At 46.6% G+C, this 19,070-nt stretch overlaps 1 protein-coding gene across 1 annotated transcript in view; it reads right to left on the bottom strand.

The window, feature by feature from the left end:
* Myt1 (protein kinase, membrane associated tyrosine/threonine 1) overlaps positions 1 to 19,070 on the bottom strand; it is a 36,828-nt gene that overhangs the window by 5,500 nt on the left and 12,258 nt on the right. The window contains exons 5-11 of the mRNA XM_084577629.1: positions 15,492 to 15,614; positions 13,892 to 13,983; positions 10,449 to 10,555; positions 8,577 to 8,722; positions 6,680 to 6,848; positions 4,037 to 4,160; positions 2,064 to 2,153 (exon numbers count right to left, since the gene is read on the bottom strand). Coding sequence (XP_084433755.1) covers positions 2,064 to 2,153; positions 4,037 to 4,160; positions 6,680 to 6,848; positions 8,577 to 8,722; positions 10,449 to 10,555; positions 13,892 to 13,983; positions 15,492 to 15,614 — 851 coding nt within the window. The remainder of the gene's footprint in view (positions 1 to 2,063; positions 2,154 to 4,036; positions 4,161 to 6,679; positions 6,849 to 8,576; positions 8,723 to 10,448; positions 10,556 to 13,891; positions 13,984 to 15,491; positions 15,615 to 19,070) is intronic.

Genomic DNA, 19,070 nt, shown 5'->3' with positions numbered 1-19,070 from the left:
TTTCTAAAACAGTTCGAGATTGTGTCTGAAGTTACACTATCCCACGACATGGCTAGAAAGTGCAAAGCATCTAAGAGACTGATCCGCAAGTTTGCTTCTTTACGGTCAATTTTCGCCAGCAGACGCCTCACTAGAAGTCCTTTGAAATGATGTTTCACATTTCTAATCATCCCAGCGTCTAGTGGCTGAAGATGGCTGGTAGTGTTTCACTGGTAGTGGCTGGTATTGGCTGACTTTCACATTATTGAATGTCATTTCCTTTGGGTGGGCAGAGCACTGGTCCACGAAAAGCAAAATTTTCCGGCTTCTTGACGGCATTTTCCGATCAAGGCTTGTCAAGAACTCGCGGAAAAAATCTCCAGTTACCCACGCCTTTCGGTTACCTTTCTAAAAGACAGGCAAACGCTCCGCCGATCGGAAACACCTCGGTTTCTTCGACTTACCGATGACGGTAAGCTGGAGTTTCTTGGATCCATCAGAGTTGCAGCAAAAGAGTACTGTAACTCTCTCCTTGCTTTTCTGGCCGCCCTGGCATGCCTGGCCTTTTACGCACAAACTTCTTTCCGGTTGAAGGTTGAAAAAGAAGCCCGCCTCATCGGCATTAAATATGTCACGTGGCACGTACTCTGAAATCAGCGCCGGCAGCGTGTTCAGCCACTCATCTACAGCTGACTGGTCCACTTTCTTGCCTTCACCTGAGACGACCTGGTAGACAAGTCCGTGCCGCTCCTTAAACTGGTGCAGCCATCCCCCAGACACTTGGAAATTTTCAACTCCAAGCGAAAGCGCGACGGTGTCGGCTTTTTCACGTAGCACCTTGCCGTCCATGTTGACACTGGCCGCTGTGACTTCGCGGAACCAAGTCAGCAGAACCTCTTCCAGCTTGACATGGGCCGCTGTTTTAACCTGCTTCATGTTTGCACAGAATTGCTGCACATTTTTCAAGATGGCATCTCGCTGCCCAACAATGGTGCAGAGCGTCAACGGTGCCAACCCTAGCTCTTTTGCTGAGTCGACACTCTTCTTCTTAGGGTTTTCGTCAACCCTCTTCAGCACTTCAAGCTTTTCCTTAAAAGAAAGGGCTTTACGCTTCCGCGACATTTTGGCAGCAGCGAACGCTTGAGTCTTTCTAACGTTCGGACACTTCACGTCACAGCGAACGACAGAAAGAAGCGGCGAACGGAGAACTACGAAGGTGAACTACTGCAGGGGCAGCCAGTGTCACAGGCCTCCTGGAAACAGCCGGCGAGACAACTTTTCGATAGACCAATGAGCTGCCAGCAAATGAGTGATGTACACGACTGGGCACGTGCCTCGCCTTGGCCGTCCTTGTCTAGTGCTCGTCGGTTTGCTACGAAAGGGAGGTGGGGGTAGGGTGGCTAGTGGGGTGAGGGGGGTTGGAGAGGAGAGGCAGTGGCCGCGGTGGGTACCCTCTCCCCCTGTGAGCTTTAGCGCTGAGCTGCTCGGTGGCTTTGTGCGTTTGTACAACGTTCGTTCATATCATTCGCGGCGGGGGGGTGGGGAAGGGGGGGTGAGAGGAGTTAGCGGCGGCCGCTTCGGTTATGTTACCCTCTTGAGGCCAGCCGCGCTGGCCCGCTCGCATGCGCGACTGGTTTGCACGTTTGTATCAACCGTGGCGGGTTCAGAAATTCTTCGTATCACCCCGAATCTTAACATATTCTATACAATGTAGTCTGTTCAAAGCATTCTTAAAATTCCTATCATCCCGAAATTCGTACCAGCTGTAATCGTATCATCGAGATTCTACTGTAGTCGCACAAAAAAGCCCTGCTGCAGTCCACGTGCTGAAGCATTATGGCGAAGCTAACCAGAAAAATCTAAGCTGACCAGATTTCACTCTACAAGGTCTTAGCAGAAACTGCAGAATTAGGCATCTGGGAGGATGAGAATTTCCTGCTTTATTTTTTGTGAGTAATCTTGTCATACTCAATAAGACTTGAAAATGTTACCCTCTCCCCCGCACACACACGCACACCAGCCTGTACACTGTAGAAGGAAATGAATGCACTGTCAAGTTCGATGTTCAAAGCATGCTTGCAAACCTTGGCTGGAGTTTCCCCGACGTGAAGAGAAGTGTTGGAGTACTGTGCAACTGCTCGCCAGGCCGGCGCCTTTGTGATTTCGGTGTTGACCTGTTGCCAAGGGGAAAGAAATGATCAATTATTGCCATAAAAGAAAAAAAAAAACAACAACAAAAAAAAAACACCCAAGCTAGACTGTCTCCCATAAAAACAAAGCCAAGAATGCCTCGGCTCAAAAGGTAGTCCACTTATAATGATACTGGATATAATAATATATCACTTATAATGATCAAATTCTTGGGATATATCAGTTTTCCTGTTACCTCTGTATGAAAATAAACCATATAATAACGATCGTTTATCGGCGGCATATGGGATACAACAATACCTTTCTGACCGCCCGGAAGATGTTTACCACAAAAATTTAAATTTGTCTGGCTGTTTCATGAAAAATAAAATGCCAAGAGAATGATGTGAAAAGATGACATAAGTGCTGGAAAATGAACCGGCGTGGAGGAATCCGCGAGGAGTATTTTGTGCAGATGGAAAATGAGTGCTATCATCATCACAATTGCTGCCTTTCGTCATGTAAAGGGTGCAGCCAGTGGGGAAGTATCGTCATCGCCGTCGCTCGATTGCACGTCCATGGCAAATGGCACTGACCAAGATGACTGTGCACTAGATCTCGAGATGAAACAGCAGATTTATCGGAATTCCTGGCAGTGTTTAAAGACTGGAAACCTCACAAAAAAGCATCGACAATCGCGCTCTATGATTTCAACGATGATCAAGACCTGGGATATCCTGCAGTTCTTCCAGTCGCCGACTGGTTTCATGCCCGCCAAAAGGACTGCTGCCAGCATATGTGCTACTGGAAGCGATGCTCGTTACATCAAGGTCAACCGCCGCAACATATTCGTTACGAGTTTTCAAATGCACGCACTTCAATGGGGGCGGCGTTGGGTAATTGAAAAACTTCATAATGCCAAGAAATTCTCTACATGGAGGTTCATTACATAGAGGTTTAACTATACCATGCCTGTATTGCTTTGTCCACGGCTTTGTTATCTGTTTAATGACAAGTGATGGTTTCAATGGTGACGTCAAGCTGCCCAGAGCAGCTTTTATTAGCCTTAAAAGCCTTCCAGATTTACTGGTAAATAAACTGAATTGAAATCATGAAGAAATGGGCATGGGCAGGACGTGTAGTGCGAAGAGAGGATAACTGATGGCAGCTTAGGGTAACAAGCTGGATTCCAAGGGAAGGAAAGCGTAGCAGGGGGCGTCAGAAAGTTAGGTGGGTGGATTATTAAGAAGTTCGCAGGGGTCAAGTGGATGCAGCCAGCACAGAATTGAGCTAATTGGAGGAATATGGGAGAAGCCTTCACCCTGCAGTAGTTATAATCAGGCTGATGATGATGGTCACCCGAACTCCGTGATGTTATCACCACCTCGTCACCGCCTTATGGCGGTGAGGTTCTGGTGCAATGGAAAACCCTAATGCTCTAGGATTAATACTGCAACCTATGCCATGCGATCCTTAACAACCTTCAGGTGGTATGACGACGCTAATACAGAACCCCCTTTTTTAAAAGCTTGATTATACATTTACCTGGGATACCTGATATACACTCCCTCCTACAAGATGGTCATGGGTCATGTGCTACCTGGCAGCGGCTGCCAAAAAAAGCACTTCAGTCCATTCTTATACTACTCAATTCGCTCTTGTGTTACACCTTCCCTACTCAGATACGTTCCCTCTCAATTTCCAATGCTTCATTGCCTCCTAACGTAAACTGCCGTTCTCCATCAAAGTTTGTGACGGAGGAGGGGGGTTCAAATGAAGCTCTTCAACCTATCCTCTGCAGAATTTTTCCTCTAGGGCATAACAGCAAAGTGCAACATTACTATTGCAACTTTGCCATTAAGCTCCAGAAAGCACATCATGCCACAGAAGAAACTAAGAAACTACAGATGAAGAAAATGAAGCCAACCTTTTGGGCGAGTAGTCACTGTCGAACAAACTGAGGGTAGACCCATTCCACATGTTCCCTTTTGGACTTCCTTGAGACCCTGAGCTGGGCCCCTGGCTCAAGATGGAATCACTGAAGACTTCATCTGCAAAGGCATGAGATGGAAAGCTCAGCTTCATGGTATACCGAAGATGGATTCAGAAGCCAAATCGACACAGAGCTCCCTTCTGAAAGAGTCCACTTGGCAGACGGGCCGCACCACGTCACTGCCATTTCAGTGTACCTATGGCCATCAAAATAAACCACTCCAACAACAGCAACAGGCTCATCAGAATGAAAATTGCCAGGCGACAACAATAAAATATACTACAATAAAAGATACTATGGTAAAGGATGCTATGGTAAAAATATTACAGTAAAAGATGCCAGTATAAGTTGCTCGCTCAATCTCACTCAATATGGCAGTACTGGTAAAACAGAGGTGGTTTGTCCTTCGTATTCAAACAACTAGAACCCAAGAGAAGAGAAGCTAACATTAAAAAGTATCACCGCCATGTTAGATCTGACATGGTGGCCATAGTTCACCCGTTATTCCAGACTCGCAAGGTTCTCCACAGTGGCACAACCTAGCATCAACTGCTTTGTTCCAGGAGAGTGCGGTGTCGTCCATATAGCGAGCAGGGTGCCTCTCTAGGCCAACTAGCCAACGCAGCAGACAATATTTCGCCCAACAACGAGCGTGGTAGCGTCTCCTTCCCACCATTCTCTTGTAAACAGATTTTACCACCAGTGAACTAGAATAAACGGTTTAGTGAATGGGAGTGACTTCCCATGGGGCGTCTGTCTCTACAGACAGCGAGCGAAGCGGTCGGACAGCTGCTGCCCGCTTTTAAATGTGTTGCTGTCCAGCATTTTGAGTTTGTCTGCAAACAGAATGCGTAACTTGCATAGTGGCGCGTGTCAAGAGTGCATAAAACAGCGAAATATTTCTTTCTGGTTGTGCAGCCATCTGGAAGTGTTTTGGGCGCAAAATTGTGAACGCTCAAACTACATCGTAATCCGCGAGGGTTCTGGAAGCGCTGCGACAGCACTTTCGGGACTGAAAAGGCAACATTTCTGGGGACACAAAAAGATGGCCGCCCGCTACACTGCCTATTATAGTTCACTGTATAATTTTTCTGCGCAAGTGAATTTACAATAAAAAGAAAATTGCTACCAATTCTGCAGGGTGTCGATTTCCCAAGACTGCTTGTAAAAACTGCTGTACATCAATTAACAAAAAAAAAAAAAAAAAGACTAAGTGTTGGTGTATTCTTCTCTTCAAAAACAAACGAATTTGGGTTCTGGCAGCTCGTATATATACTATATCATGCTGGAAAATGCTTGTTTTGAAATGAGATGACCGATGGCTCTTGAAAGGGTTTACACGTCCAAGCGGTACCACCACGATTCGCCTGTCTATTGTATACGGCATGATTTTAAGCCAACGCCATACTTTTCCCTCTTGGCACTGTTGTCTTATCTCTGCATATCGGGAGCTCAAATATGTCAAGGTTCTCTTCTTGCTGCTGCTGCTTTCCACATGCTTCACGAACATGTAACTCTGGATTTTTGTACCACTTTCACTTACGCTCACATTTTCAGCGACAAACGTCAAAATTTTATTCCAAAAATCTGCCTCGGGCAATCCACAGTAACAAGCAGCTGGTAGCACCATAAGTTCTGTGTACCAAGACTTTACGATGAGAGAGTCAAATCAGATGCTGAACAACAATGAAACTGGGCCACTTCCCTCTCATAGCTAGTACACTAAAAACGAGGCGAATGTTAAGCGCTGCGACCGTACAGTTTTCAATTTCATGACAGTGACAGGGTGAGAGTTGACGCACATGGCACAACGCAGTGAAAGTTAACATGTGGCAGCGAGAACGCAGGTGGCGATAACCACAATAGATGGCTAAAGGCAATAATATCAGGCAATGCATGTGCACGGCATTAACAGCATTAAGATAACTGCTCAGTACAATGCCTCATCCATTGGCGCGGTGGCTGGAGAACCATTGCTCACTGCTAGCCCTGAGGTTTGGCGGCCACTGAAGGCAAGGCTCAAGGGAAGGTTGGTTGCTTCAACCGAATGCAACCAGACTCGTTAGCCACCGACCAGGTATTTGTACAAAACCCTCCCACTCTCGATTTTTTTTTAAAACGGCCCTAGAAAAACATTTACTTTTAGAGACAACTATGTCAGAGCTATAGGCTAGGGCAATCTGCATCAGCCTACACTACCTCTGCTTTCATTTCACTAGCACACAAGAAGCAATGGTTTCAAAACGTTCATGCATTCAGCAGAGTTCCCCGCTTAAATCCCAAACAACACACAGCTCAAGGATAATGGTATGGTATAGTTTAATGCCTGGAATTGACATGGACTAGGAGGAATGCCGTAACATAGTGCTCGGGTAATCTCAACCACCTGGGGTTCCTCAACATCCACTGGACGCACACAGCACCTGGGTGCCTTGTGTTTCATCACCATCAAAATGGCTGCGGCTAAGCTCGGCTAAGCCCGGATATATAAGCGAAAGCTCAGTTATGCTTGGTTATCATGTATTGTGCAACACATGCGTGCACATACACATAGTAAAACTTGAAGTGGCCACACACCGTCCGAGAAGCATTCAGAGTCCACAAGAGGCTGCTGCTCAGCTGCTTGGGGCTGCTGCAGTAAGGCCCTAAGAGCCTTTAATCCTGACACGGGAAGCCTGCAGACCGCCAGCAAGAACACCCGCAGCCAGAACAGGCCCTGAAGGTACAGGTCTTCCACCCAGGCCACCTAGAGGGAAGGGGCAACAGTACACCTATTAACATCGCTGCAAATTAGGCACCATGTAGTACAACTATTAGTACCGCATTCCTTTTTCTTTTCAGTAGCAAAGAACCACACATTCATTCAACAGGCATTCTTTGAACTCTATGTTGCAACTACCTTCCGGCTGGACCTAAACGAGCTCAAGGCAGCTTTCGTAAAACCAACAAATGACATGGAAATGCTCACTCCAAGTTAAAAGAATGGATGAAAAGATATTACCTACAAATTAAGAAATGCAATAATTTTTGTCAACCCTTCCAAGTAAATGTAGCTGAAGCTGACACTGTGTGTCCCCACGCCCACAAAATGTTTTTGGAAAAAGGATACTGCATTTCTAAAACAGCTCTGTTACTTCGCAGTCTAAGCATGCAAATACAAACTGAAGGCGTTGTAGTTTGCGTTACCCTGAAAGTGATACACACAGCACACCCCTGAAAAGTCTGGCTGCTCTCCTAGCCAGAGAGGAAATTTATATTTTTTACGTTTTCAGCGTTGAGAAGATTTTCGCGGGCACCTGTACACCAGGTGAAAAAGTTAAAAGGTTAAAAAGATATTTTAATACAAATAAAAGTTCAAAAATAGTATCAGTGCTCCTTTGGCAATGATATACGTGAAGTATATCCAAATCTGAGCAATTGTGGCAAATCTAGGAAGAGGAAGGAGTCACTGAGTCACCTGCCCATCTGTCACACGCTTGACAACCGAGATGCAACGCATGTTTTGAGTGCATCCGCATCGCTGGACACTAAATGAGGCCAAGGCTAGAGCTCTTTAACAGATTTGCAAAGAGAGGGAGGTTCTAAGACACGACATGGGGACCTTCTACGAGAAGACGACGGCCTTTTGTGAAACCTGAACAATGCTGCGGGTTATTCAGGGAAGAGCAGAAACACATTCTTTCTCCAGGGTAACTACTAATATGTGAACATGGCACAAAAAAAAAGGAAAGCCCACTCTCTATATGCCTAACATTGACTTGCAGTAGACACCACTGAGACAAAGATCTACACTTACGCAGCCTGGAGCCAGAGCAGCTTTTAGAATGCCAACTAGTTTACTGAATCAACTTACCTCTCCGTGTGGGGTATGGCATTCTTTCCCTGTTCTACAATGACCAAATGCCCGAACACCGTATGAATTGCCTTTAAATGAACTGGGAAATTAACTAGAAGCACCAAAGGACAGCAGAGAAAGAAAAGGAGCAGTTACAGTGCTAACTGAGAGTGTCAGTAGTCCTCTGAGGAGTGGAGGGTTCAGCAAACATGGGAGGAGCTCGGCAAGATGTAGATGCACGTGGGAGCCATAGGCCACTGTAAACTGCGTCGCAACTATTTGCCTTGAGCGTGCAAAGTCCATTTCACGAAGCACATTACCTGCTAGCCGCCGACATGATGAACGTCACCTTGTAGCACGAGTTGCTGATACGTGTGCGAGCGTTGTGCTTTCTACAACCACGGTATGCACTGGTTCTGCAGCAGTGACACCGACGATACAACAATGAGAATATGAAGGAGGAAAACTGAAGAGGTGGTTAAGGCAGGAAGTGGAGGGAAGGACGAGATAGGAGGGAGAGGGTGGAACGTAGGGCTCAGATTGGACAGCAAGGACTCATGAGATCTGTGCCTATAAACGCAGCCACATATACAGCCATTTGAGCAAAAGAGGCAAGAGACGAAGGGACCAGTTCCTCACCGCCCTCCTCGACATCACGTAAGGCCTCCTCCACCAGAGCACACTCTGGATTTCGGGCAACTCCAGTAGGTGGTTCACTGTGATGCGCCGCTTGGGATCTGGGTGCATCATCCGCTCAATCACTTTTCGCAGCTCTGGAGAGAGTCCTGCAATTGTAAGCGCACAATTCAAGCTGAGCACCAAGGCTCCCTCGAGGGTTCAAAAAACCGCATTCGAAAATGTTCACATCAGCACTCCACCTTTCAGAACAAAATTCAGATTACCACCTCTTTCTATTAGTCACTGGGTTGCCACCGTATTCTCCATCGAGTGATCAATGAAAATTTATTCTACAGTGAGCTCTATATCAAGCCGTCATAACTCAAGTCTCGCCACACTATACTCCGTTTCATACATCAGGTGCAACGCAGCGAAAGCTACGCAAGTAGTCCGCAAGAAAAAAAACACGAGGCGTATCACTACGCGCTCGTTCTGTAGGCGAGTGGTTCCTGCCGAAACGGGCTCTATTCCGAGCATACACGTTTGCAATAACATGCTTCGCATGCTTAGACATCTTCACAGAGCGGATCTTATAAAAAAAATGCGCACCAAAAAACCATTTTCTCAAAAAGGGATGCGCAGCGCGGAGGGCACAGCCAGCGCCATCTGGTGGCACAGCTGGCAAGGTTGCGGGGCAGCAAAACGCGGCACGAACAAAAACGACATAAAAAAAACATACAAATTAGCCGAATCCGAACTTTTCTCCCTAAAAAAAAGGTGCTTTTTATGAAGTTGATGGCAAATGTAAAATGTATTAAGCTTGCAGACAAAGCAACTATTATTTTCTCTCGTCAAGAGCAGGCACTTTTTTATCGCGGATGCGGAGAGCGCAAACAAACGCTGTAGCTTTGGTAGTGTTGCACTTGATGTATGAAACAAAGTATAGCTACTCAAAACATTTCTGCCCGCATGGTGGAATTCTCACTTTCATCACCCTTTCTGCTGCTTCCAAAGATGATCATCCTGCCACTCTCCATTCTAGTAGCCCATGCAGCGTTCTCCTCTCACAATAGCAATGCTAGTTTCTAGCTAGTGCATGCAGCCTGCTCTCCCTTGGTGAGCCAAGGTAGTTAGAAGTCTGCTTTTGCTTCAAGCTCAACAAGCCAGCCTCGCGAATGAGCACGCTGTGAGTACCACGAAGGTTTGTGACAAATACTATGCACCGTATTCGACGCTTGGTTCCAAATATATTGCAAACTGCATTCTGAAACAGGTCACCCGTGGTAAAACATCCATTTTTTTTTTTTTCAAATATGGTAATACTGCTTTTGGCACACAACAAAACAGACATGTCACCATATGCTGCCAGAGGTGCAAGCAAGGAATGTATTCAGCACTGCAAATAGAGAGCTTTAGCATAACCATATGGCTAGTACAGCTAAAACGGTAACGCAACAGGCATTTATTACCATTTCCACGCTTTCCTATCAACATTTGTGGCATGTGGTTATAGTTATCGTATTTGGCTTACAGTGTTTACTTGTGTATAACCCACACCAAAATTTGAAAAAAAAAAAATAAAAAATGCGTTCAAAACGTCAATAAGAAGCCTACAAAAGGCATAGCAAAATCCACATCGATAGTATAGTAATTTCTTTTTCAGATAAATGTGCGAGTTATACGCGAGTTTTTTTTCCGTGGAGTTCAAAGTTAGGGGTGCTAGTTAAATGCAGGGGCGGGATATACTAAGCAAGTAAATACGGTATTTACTGTACAGTAATAACACACGTAAGGCAGCACCTCAATATCACGCCTATTCTAGCGGTAATGCATTCATGCGCAGCCGATACCGAGTGCATAAACCAGCGAAGTACGAGGCCCCATGGTACTCACGCCTTGCAACGTAGTCTGGCAGGGTTCCCGACCGCAGCTCGTGCCAGTTCCTGCCCCTACCGGGAAGCTCCAGGTCACAAGCTAGCTCCAGCACCGTGATGCCCAGGCTGCGAGGGGCGGCACGCATCAACTGTGGCCCAACTTGTGCTCATTTGTCCAAACGCCACCAATCCACTCTTTTCACGCAGTCACTTTGAACCCGCACGCTCGCCTTCTCCGCCCGGACTCGCTGGCTGAAAACAAACCACCAGCTTCTAGTGCGGCGTGCTTGCAAAGTTCATGCTGGTGACAGGGGCAAGCCACAGGTGGCAGCACATGTCAAGCGCACGCCCGCCACTTTGCAGGCGAAGGTTGGTGCCTTGCAGAAACAGACTGCACCTGCCATAGCGTTTCTTACTCTTACCTAGAGGGAAAGCTGGGGCACTACACTTCAGCTACCATGGGCGCACTAGGAATCATGGGCCGGTGTCTCCTCTTCATAATCACCATCACCTCGAAGCGCAATCGTAGAGTGCAAAAAATCATACAGTCGAACCCGGTTATATCGAACCCGGATATATCGAATTTTGGTTATATCGAACTCACGAAATATCCCCTTGAAAATCCCATGTAAAAGTATAGGAAAGCCGCGTCATATATCGAACTCAATTTTACCGGTAATTCGATATATCGAACTCCGCACCACGCACTGGAAAGTGTGCCTTCCCCAAAGATGATCGCATCACCCTTAGCCGTTTGCCGCGTGACGTTTTCAAGCCACGCGCGGAAGGAATGAGAGGGGACAGTTCGGCGACGGCTGGTTTGGGCAGCGCCGCGCCCATTCCCCAAAGGCGCGCGCATCTGCAGTTGTCGTCTCCCGCACGCCAACACATGACGTTTGCAAGCCATGTGCGTGGGTGTGCCCATTCTTTTGCCGAGCTATCTCTCCCCTTCAGCACGCGCAACGCATGCGCTCAGCCCCTTTTCAGACAGACGTGGAACGCTTTTTCCAGCGTGTGTTGCGAACCCTCTGCGTGCGGTGGCGCGGTGGCTGACGTGGTCAGCGGATGTTAAGAAGCGACAGCTCTCTCTCTCTTTTTTTTTTTTGCAAGAGTCATTCTTTCTTATCGTCGTGCTATATGCACGGCGTAGCGTAAGATATGGCGGCTGCGGGCGTTAAGACGCGGCAAGATTTTATTTTTTTTTTTAATTTTTTTTGCGGGGATGTTTATTTTATTATTATTATTTTTTTTTATCGTTTATCCTTGCATGTATGAATCAGCAAAAGCACGCGGTCAGCTGCTGCGATCATGACGCCCGCCCCAAGCGCGGCGTCATAAATCGAACCAGGCTTGTGCAATCAAGCCATCACGGGCACTCTGCCAAGTTCGCTCCCCGCCACCGCAGGAGCTATCAAAAGATAAAAGCGCCCTGACGTTATCGCTGCGCAGCATCATGGCACGCTGCCAATGAGCTGTGGATGAGACGACCGAAACGGACTGACGCGCGCCATCGACATGCAAGCGAAAATTCTCGCGATTTCTGCCGCCGCGGCGACACAGAAACCTTGTTTTGAGCTGCCACGGTGGCTAGAGCGGCGAGAGGGACGCAGTTCCAACAAGCTTGAAAATTTTCGCTCTGTCGCTGCCGCTGAGATCGCTCAGTCGCTTGCACGTGAGCGAGCTGGCCTTAACGCTTTTTGAATTTTTTTTTTTTTTTTCAAATTCCCGGGTGCAAAAGTAGAGGGTGGGTTCATTATGCGAGTCGGTTGATTACGCGACAAATACGGTATAGTTTTTTCACATTGTAAGTGCCGTCACAAGCCGATTTTTGTATATCGTATTATCGATATATCGAACTATTTCGCGATCCCCTTCGAGTTCGATATATCCGGGTTCGACTGTAGTAGCGAAAGCGCAAAAGCAGACGACGTCAATAGTATGTTTCTGTTTTCCGAAATGCCACTAAAATATTTTCGAAAGTAACTGAGCAACCACATATATTTTCGAAACTATATTTTCTTTTTAAAGCGAGCCTAATAGGTGCAAAATATTGGTTTCTGCGCTGCTCAATACTTAGCCAATACGAGAAAGAGTCGTAGCTTTTGGACAAATTTTACACTAAAATGCTGTTTCGCTCACTTTTTACAATTTATAGTCACAATATTGAATGCTAGGACAATTTTTTGTAGAACAGCATTTATTTTTGCATTACTTTTGGCCAAAAGTTGTAGTTCTGCACTCGGTAGCTCTCCGCCCCATGATGCTTTGGGTGCCCATGATGGCTGAACTGGTCGTCTGGAAGCTCCATGCAAACTCCCATATATGGCGGCACAGCTTTCCCTCTAGGTAATAGCAAGGAACTCGATGTCACCTACAGCATGCTAACCTTGACTTGCTTGTGAATGCGGCAGATATCGCATCATTCACTCATGGTGTGGATTCCATTCTGCCCAAAGCTTTTCATGAACCATCTTATGATGCGGATGCCGAGAACCACATGCCAAAACGTCTGCCAAGTGACCGCCTTAGTTTTTTGACTCAGAATTCCTGGCATGTTATTGCTTTGAGAAGACAACAGCGAGCAGCACAGATAATCACGGTCGATCGATGCTGCCAACGCTGCAATGCATGATCACGCCGCATTTGTACTTTATAGGCAAATTTCAAGCACTCACCGGACACCTCTGCAACTATTCACATCAGCCTGCGAGTCGAGTGGTGGAGCACGTCACAAAGCTGATTGTGGGCCTTTACCCATGTTGTTAGGTTCCTGCACACTGCAGTGCGCTTGTACGGAACAGTGCATTGCCCAAAAATATGCTGAGGGGAAGAGTGGAGAGGCACAAGAGGTGCAGCTGAGCAGTGCGGACATCTATCTTACACACATCGATGGCTTGCCGGTCCATTACCTCCAAACGCGACCAGGCATTTCCAAAGAAGCAGAGTGTTTTTGCTCGTACCCCAAAAGGGACATTTCAAATCAATGGAAGGGCATTGCATTTAGTGCAAAAGCTATTATTCAGCCGTCCTTCTCTTCAAGTTTGTGTGATGCCTCAACATCCCTCAGTTTTGTACTGTCGCTATCGCAGTCCACAATGCATTCCTTGACAGTGCGCCAAGATGCTGTGCAGCGATACATCATAACGTGCTTATCTTTTGACATTACCAGCTCTTGCGGTGGGGAGGGAGTGAGGGTGATGTACACAGCGAAACGTGGCAGAGACAAGGTGCTGCATGCCGTTGCCAGAAATGTCTGCAGTGCCTTGTCTGGTGCAAGAAGAAGGCTGCCTCATTACCAAGTATATACAGTACTTTGTGTCGCAGGGAGCGTTCCTGCAAGGATTTGTGCATGCTTGCTTTTATCCTTCAACAACTCCTCTGCCTTCTGATCAAGCACAGCATGCAGCGGTGTAGCAGAAAATGCGAGACAAAATGGCCTTTCTCATGGCTCCAGTGAGATACCTGAAGATGTCAGCAGCTTGAGTGAACTGGCCTTCCATCAGCTCCGGAGCAAGGTAGCATGGGTCGCCGTCAAGTGGATCCCAAGAGTCATCCTGTACAGACAAAACAACAACAACAAAAATAATTGAAATTGTAGGGGTGTGTGGATACCGTATAAACGCGTGTAAGGGCCACACCCGTGTATGGGCCGCACCCTTTATTTCCCAAAGCAAATATTAAAGAAAAAAAATCTGTGTAAAGGCCGCACCCAAACTTTCCACGACCCTCGCGGGAATAACCTTCAAAATGCATGTGCACAGGAGCTTCCAGATGCCGCCTATGGATGGTGCCTGAAGTCGCGGGCCATCATCATTATCGTATTCTCCATCTACCGCGAGCTTCCACAATCCATATTTGCGTCAGTATCGCCAGCCCCGGCCACCCCTGCTTTGTTTTGCGGCTGTCGAAGGTATGTGAGTAGTGGTGCCGTGGCTGGCATGGTCACACGCTGTAGTTGCCATTCATGTGCTCTCTGCTATTTTTCAAGAATTGTCGTCGAGCAGTGCCATTCTAGCACAATGGGCAAGCATATTGGTAGCTGCACGTCAGACTTTAAACTGAAGTGGAGTTTGCCCTCGTTTAGACAGGACGAAAGAAGACGACTCATGGGGGTGAACGTGCCCCAGAGCACAGTGCCAATTCGGAGTCAGAAGATTCCGCGAGTGACGATTGAATGGTAAATAAAAGCTGCACATTCACTGATTGGTCTGTTTTTCCTCTAAATTTTTTTCCGCATGCCGTGTATATATGCCGCACCTCGAAACTTGGCCCTTGGATCTGGAAAAAGAAGTGCAGCCCCTACACGCGTGTATACGATATATTCGAAGCTTTAAATACTTTTTAACAGCTTTTGCTATTCGATTCGAACAACACAGCACTTTCACTATTTGAACAATACAAATCCTAATATACCAACAAAGAAGTTTTTCTCACACAAGCAAGCAGTGAAACAGCACAAGATTTTTGAATAGAAGCGTCTAGCACTTACACAGCAAGGTAACTTTTTTTTGCCACGCCTGAATTATTGTTTGCGGCCTTTGTCATTTCCTGCCAGTTATTCTGTAGGAAGAAAACATGGACAACAAAAAACAAATGCACCGATGGCTGTCGAAAGCTGCCGTGCTCAGTAAACAAAGCAGCCTAGCACCACCTGTTACATCAATGCGTCGTGCCAAGATGCAGGCAGCAACTGGCCATGGTGACAAGCCTGCGACAGGTTTGCGAGATGTTTGCTGAAGCAGTTATCAAGTTTCAGATATTATTCACAGCTCGCAAGAGTGACAGAAGAATTACAGCATTGAAATATTGTTGATAATATACTAGCATAAACAATGTGGCTATTACAAAATTTTCCTTTTTGTTAAAGTCCGTTGTGTTTTCGGCAAAATTTGCAAAATCGCGAGACAAGTCCAAATTCAAACATTTTGCTGAAAATTCGGAAAAAGTTGGCAGATATGCAAATGAGCATCATACTTTATCCTAAGCCACCACAACATGAGAGTTTTAAGCAGTCCATGTACAGGACATGAAAAGAAACAAAAAGATATAGCGAATGATTTACCAGCTTGAGGTCGAAGACAAGGCCAAAGTCCCCCAGTTTGCAGTACCCGTCCTTGGAGATGAAGATGTTCTCTGGCTTAATGTCCAGATGAACCAGGTTGTGGTCATGGAGGTGCTTGACACCCTGCCCGGTAAACAAAAATAAACGCAAGATGTTAGCAATGAACATCCCATACGAAAATGAATACCATTTTCAAGGCACTTTTCAAGCTGCATCTCCAAATGGGCTTTCCAGACTTTTCATCTGGACGCAATTTCTGGTATCGTAACGAAGCTAAACATTTTTTTGTCACTTAAGACACCAATGCACATCTGAGACCGGCGCCACTGTAGCACCCAGCTGTTAGCACCTACCAGCCGTCCTAAAACTATCCCCTCCACACGGCAATACCTTCTTAAAAGAACTACCGGCACTTTCCAGGATTTGTTGGCGATGATAAACAGAAATGATGAAAGATGAAAAAACACAGCAATGGAGAGACGAACAAAGTTGAGAAAGATCTTCATCTGTGTCCACAAATGCCAGACACAGCTGCTCACACGTTTCCGCTCATTTTAATTGTTTTCACCCTGCGCTTATTTTAATCTTCAACATGCAGCAAATGAAAAGGTTAGGAATGAAAGGCATTGAGTGCCCAACCAGATCGCTAAACCTATAGCTATCAACGTAACGGTGTGGTCTTTGCAACATTAAGTTCAGTGGAGTTTGAGTTGTGAGGAGGTTATGATAAATGTTAAAAACACTGGGGGATCAATGAAAAACCATGGTTAAAGACTACAATGACTCCAACATTAAAAGCTCACTCAGCAGAGCACACTGGCTCCAGCTCAGATGGCATGCATGCAGCAGTTTGTGGCATCGCGGGGCGCCAGGAGGCAGGCCTCTCCATACGCTAGCGGTTGTACTGTTTGCACGGGCAGACTGAATGCGCAGCGGCGCGCGCGCGCCGCTGCATTCAGTACGGCGGTGACGGTTCGTGGCCTCCGAGATTTGCGGAGGTAATCTCGGAGGCCATAAAGCAACTACGGTAGGAGCCAACAGGTGGCAGTACTGACGCTCAGGGATTAAAGCCCCTCTATCTTGGAAAGTAGCGAAATTGTAAGATCTTTGCCGCCGTTTCCCTCTCCCGGCGCTTTCCTCCTCGCTCCTCTACGCACCCCTCTCCAAAGAGAGAGTGAGGGCGGTTTTTCTGATTTGTGGTTGGCTGCCGGGCCCCCTCACGTGGCCAACACGTCACCATATGTCATCAGCGCACGCAAAATCTTGTTTTGCTTGTTTTTTATTTTCTCACTGCCGCCATTAAACTGCCTCGTCGTGCCGTACCTGTGGCTTGCGCGCGTGCAGTTTGCTGCGCGTTTCAGTGTTCAAGTAGAATAGAAACAGAACGTAGAACAGAACGACTGCCGCGCTTCGCTGATTACCAACAAGGCACCGGCAAGGTTAACCGAGTTGAAGAACTTTTCACAGTCTCACATGTCAATGACGAACCCATCACCAGCAGTCATCGAAACTGTAAAAATTGCTGAGAACTTTTTCCGCAGTAACAAAGAGGCTCTCCTCAAAAATTCAATCAGCACTGCACAACTGCAGGCCCGGATAAAGGATAGCATTTCATTGGTATCTTGCTTCCCAGCCTGCCATGATGTTGTAAAAGAGATTGTGAGTGTTTTCGCAAAAGTACGGATCCAGATCCTTGTCCGATATGAACCCTCCAAAATATCTCCAGTGACTAGCAGTAAATGCGGTAGCAAAAGCGTAAGCATGCGGGTCGCTGCAGCTCAGATTCGGTGGCAGTATGCATTCGTAATTTCATGTTTTATTAATTTGAAACATTTGTGAAAGTTGTGGTTTGAAAATCTATACAATTATTATTTTGCCTGTCGCCTGAATGAATCTGTAAATACTTCAAAATTTCTGGTAACTGCTTGCATCTTTTGAAATACTCTCGTGCATATCTAAAGCTTATTATCATCGAAATTAAAATTGGATTGCAGCGTGTGTGAAAAATGTACGAAAATTATTTGCTTGCGCTTCGTTTTCATATCTTTTCATTTCGTTAAGGGTTCTCAGCATCTTCCAATTGTCTAACAGTGTATTTATTTTTATTTGGAAATGTGTGCTTTGAATTAATGTGCCTGCGCCAGTCTTACGACCCTTTTCAAAGCGACCAGTGCTGTGTCAGTGAAATCAAAGATGCTACTTGGTTCCAATTCCAATCGCTACATTTCTTCTGTATTTGAAACTGTGTATTTTGTATGCGCCACATCTTACGACCTTTAAAGCAAACCAGTATTGTGCCAATTAAATAAGACGCTATTTTGCCTGAGTCACTTTGCTGATCAAATGATTTTGCGAAGAAATAAAAGCCACTTTTTGCACCTACACTGCCTCTGATTAGCAGCCGTAGGAACATTGCTTCATCGTTTTCTTACAGATGCGATTTGAAAATGAAAGCATACAACAATCGACGCTTTTGCTTATAGGTTAGCCAGAAGCGATCAATGTCAGAATTCGCCGGTTTGCCGCTCACGCGCAAAGATGCAGAAGATTTCTGAAGGGGGCATTGGCCTTCATTCAGGGTCATCTATCTGTCACCTAACACAGATGACACCATAACTGCCTGCTCAGTTTATATTTCGTTCTTGATGCTTCAGAGTACCCGAGCACGATGCTGAGTGCAAATATTTCTTGCCGTTCTGAGCGTGTCTTCTCCTTCCTTCTTTGTTGTTGCGAGCAATATGTGCCGCTAAAACCAAACATAACATTTTCAAATCGATTATATATTTACCTGTGTAAACCAGATTTAAAAGAACGCTTCAAAAGGCAGCACAACTAGCCCCCGCCATTCACTACCATTGACCCTTCCGCGGCGCCCCTCGAGCGCAGGCAGGTTCAGCGTGCCGTGCGCAGTGCTCCCGCCGGTGGGAGAGTGAAATCAGAGGAGAATTGAGGAGGAAAGCAGCCAAAGGGAGGAGAGTTTGCTACTTTCCAGATAGAGGGGCTTTATCAGGGATGCCTCTCATTGGTCTCCCCACTGCATACCATGCCCCGCTGTGTGTCCGTTCCGTTCCGTTCCATTCCTTAGGCACTTCCTCGCTTGCCTCGCGTGATAGTTGCACGTGCGCACGTGCTCCGTCAGTTGCGGCGCTTTGTTGTCATTTTCGTGTGTGTGGTGTGCGCGCTTCGTCTGTCGGGCCTGAGTCGTATAATTCGGGATGGCGGACGGGAATTGCCTGCATCCAGCGGTCACGAAACGAAAAGCGCTGGACATGGCAACGAAGCGAGCAATTTTGACGGAACTGTCTCAAAGTGCTAAAAATTGCGAGCTGGTGAAGAAGTAAAACATGTCGAAATCAACCATCTCGACAATTCTGAAGAATAAGGAAAAGATCGCCAGCTCCGACCGCCAACACAGCGGACAGAAAGCGCCTGCGGAAGGCCACCTATGCGGACATAGAGGATGCCCTGCTGAAGTGGTTCGTCGACGCACGGGCTCGCAACATTCCGATAAGTGGACCAATGATGCTGGGCAAAGCCAAAGACTTCGCATTCCTACTAGATTTTCCCGACTTCTGCCCA

The sequence above is a fragment of the Amblyomma maculatum genome, chromosome 8, assembly GCF_055883805.1.
Source record: "Amblyomma maculatum isolate TAMU_Amacu chromosome 8, ASM5588380v1, whole genome shotgun sequence".
Taxonomy (NCBI): Eukaryota; Metazoa; Arthropoda; class Arachnida; order Ixodida; family Ixodidae; genus Amblyomma; species Amblyomma maculatum.
Note: the sequence above shows the minus strand (reverse complement) of the source record. Positions and strands in the feature narration are given on the sequence as shown.